This window comes from Priapulus caudatus, unplaced genomic scaffold (assembly GCF_000485595.1).
Source record: "Priapulus caudatus unplaced genomic scaffold, Priapulus_caudatus-5.0.1 Scaffold185, whole genome shotgun sequence".
Taxonomy (NCBI): Eukaryota; Metazoa; Priapulida; class Priapulimorpha; order Priapulimorphida; family Priapulidae; genus Priapulus; species Priapulus caudatus.
The window spans coordinates 26,210-29,236 of NW_014577246.1; the positions used below are offsets into that span (position 1 = coordinate 26,210).

Consider the following 3,027-nt stretch of genomic DNA (forward strand, 5'->3'; position numbering starts at 1 on the left):
CAATGCGCATAGTGATCGGCAAACGCAGCGCCCTCCGATTGGTCGGTGAATCCGCTCTTCAAACCGAAGTACGTCACAGGTCAACAGAAATGGCGCTCAGTATATTCGCCGCTCGTCACTTCGAATTTTGGGAAAATACACATTTTACATACTTGCTAATTAATTACACTGTGGCTATATGCCCGGCAGCCAGGCACGGTCTTCGATTTCCTAAATGCCCGGCAGTTCCTAACCCTAACCGTAACCCTAACCGAGTAACCCTACCTAGATACAATAATGTAACCCAAACACAGGATAGGGTTACAACGCCAGCCTATCCTTTTGTGTGGAGGAACCCCTGAGTGAATCACTCAGGGCGGTTTGCAGCCATTTGCTGGTGCGTTTTCAGAGACTATAACTTCCAAACTGGGTTTATTCTCAACACGAACCTTTCTCCGCTATCCTGGAACTTACTATGTATCACAATACTCTGTATTAAACTAATATAACGTGTTACAAAAATTCGAAGCGACGAGCGGCGATTCTTCCAGCGCCATTTCTGTTGACCTGTGACGTACGCATTCCCAATGCGCATAGCGTTCGGCTAACTTCGACTCCAAGATCGAATGTATCATTGGATGCCTGCTGTTAGTCGCGACGTCATGTCGAAGTTAGCCGAACGCTATGCGCACTGGGAATGCGTACGTCACAGGTCAACAGAAATGGCGCTGGAAGAATCGCCGCTTGTCGCTTCGAATTTTTGTAACACGTTATATTAGTTTAATACAGAGTATTGTGATACATAGTAAGTTCCAGGATAGCAGAGAAAGGTTTGTGTTGAGAATAAACTCAGTTTAGAAGTTATAGTCTCTGAAAACACACCAGCAAACCGCCCTGAATGATCCACTCAGGGGTTCCTCCACACAAAAGGATAGACTCACGTTGTAACCCTATCCTGTGTTTGGGTTACATTATTGTATCTAAACCCTACCCCTTGTTTACTTGAGATAAGTAGATAACGCTGAAAATTAAAAACTGCCAGGCATTTAGGAAATTGAAGACCGTGCCCGGCAGCCGCCAGATATTTGCCGGCTGCCGGGCATATAGCCACTCTGAATTAATTAAGCTTATCGCCCTTCATTGAACTCAAGACTCACAGGGATCATAGTTAAGACATCAGGGTTCTCCCTACGTTGCGCAAACGGGGCGCGCGCGCCCCGTTTGGGAAAACTCCCCCCTGTTTCAATCGTTGCGCCCCGTTTAAATTACCTCCGCCCCGATTAAATTCCACCACAATAAAAGTTTGCCAGCGCGGGAATCAATCGTCAAGAATTCCCATTCGACCAGGACACCCGGCGCGTGTATTTTTACCGTGCCACGCATGCACTGCAGACAATACACAAGTACAAACAGTCAACCTGTCCCACACCCAACACTAACTGTATACCGACTCGGCTATCTTATATATATACAAGAACCCAAAATACCGGCTATGGTGTGGTGGCGATTTTACGCATTAATTAGTGGTACGGTAAAAAAACACGCCCCCTAGTTTCCCCCCTCACAGCGCATGCATTTTGCATGCGATCTCACGAAATTTCAATGAACCCCGTTCTGTCCCAATATAACCCTCACCAAAATATAAAAAAGGTTATATGGGACCGACAGAATTATTCGGTCTATATGTAATACTAATACTAATAGTAATAGTAATAGTAATACTAATAGTAATACTAATAGTAATACTCAGTATTACTGGTACTGGTAGGTCTAGTAGTAGTACTGACAAGTTGTATTTATTAACCATCATTTTATTATTGAAACGGCCCAAGTGCCTGTGTACGCAAGTCGCGCGATCACTGTCACTGTGTGAGTGGATGTCCGGATGCGTAGCCTGGAGGCTAGGCGACCGGTTCCGGACGCGTAGCCACTGCGTTTTGTCCCTTTTTGTACTGTCAATAAGCTACATAGACTATTGTCTAACAAACTTTTAATAAAGAACTCACGATATGTGAATTCTAGCATTTGATTTACAACTCTTGGCTCATAATCAGTAACTGCCATGTCTCTTAAAATTGCTTGCATCACTTGAGCATCTTTTGGAGTACTTTTTGGTGCCGCCATTTTATACTTTCGTTTCCGGAAACAACCGGACACTAGCGGTGCCCTCTGGTAGTACGATACATGTGATCGTAGTGAACCAATCACATACAATATATCCAAAAAGTCATTTGTCCCGCGAAGCCGATCTGTCGGCAGTCAAAACATGTCTGAGAAACTAGGAAAATAGGTTTCGAATTTGATGAGACAGAGGACAGAAAATAGGAATTTAGAAAATTAGGTAGGTGCATACATTATAACTATTTTATTCAGCGGCACGTATAATGAAAATTATAGGTAAGCACAGACTCACGGGCCTGTTTTTACGTCAACTAGACAATGTCACTTGAACTCGTTGACTTGGCATATTTCCAATTCCAGTTTTGTTCACCTGCCTCGTAAGTTCGACTACGTAAGTTCGTAACTATGTGGTGGAACTCGTCCAACCTTACGCAAGTTGCATACTACTATCTAATCGGGACAAGCATGTCGATCTAATTAATACTAGTAGTAGTAGTGCCAACTAGTGGCTAGTGCGATATGATATGCGACGCTACGGCGGCGCGCCAATGTTACATGTAACGTTTGTCCCTATCAATATCATTACATTATCAATATCATAAATAACTTGCTGTGTCACGTGTGTAAGTGCGACCTCATGGCCCAAGGATAGAGAACATGGGTCCCAATATAACCAATGTGCTTGGCTAATACCCTGATCTTAACCCTAACCCTAATCCTAACCCTAACCCTAATCCTAACCCTAACCCTAATCCTAACCCTAACCCTGATCTTAACCCTAACCCTAACCTAGAACCGATACAATAAATAATGTAACCCAAACCCAGGATAGGGTTACAACGCATCGCTATGGTTTTCTGTGGAGGAAATTCAGGGAACCCCTGAATGAATCACTCAGGGCGGTTTGCTGGTGCGTTTTCAGAGACT

General features: G+C 43.9%; 2 protein-coding genes across 2 annotated transcripts in view; one reads left to right on the top strand and one right to left on the bottom strand.

The window, feature by feature from the left end:
• Positions 1-2,144, bottom strand: part of LOC106806902 (transcription initiation factor TFIID subunit 9B-like) — a gene marked incomplete at its 3' end in the record, with an annotated part of 18,931 nt that extends 16,787 nt beyond the window's left edge. Inside the window, exon 1 of the mRNA XM_014809047.1 lies at positions 1,986-2,144. Within this exon, the coding sequence (XP_014664533.1) occupies positions 1,986-2,103 (118 nt within the window). The remainder of the gene's footprint in view (positions 1-1,985) is intronic.
• A 46-nt stretch (positions 2,145-2,190) lies between these two features.
• LOC106806903 (histone deacetylase complex subunit SAP130-A-like) overlaps positions 2,191-3,027 on the top strand; it is a 22,931-nt gene continuing 22,094 nt past the window's right edge. The window contains exon 1 of the mRNA XM_014809048.1: positions 2,191-2,320. The gene's annotated coding sequence lies outside the window, so the exon portion shown is untranslated. The remainder of the gene's footprint in view (positions 2,321-3,027) is intronic.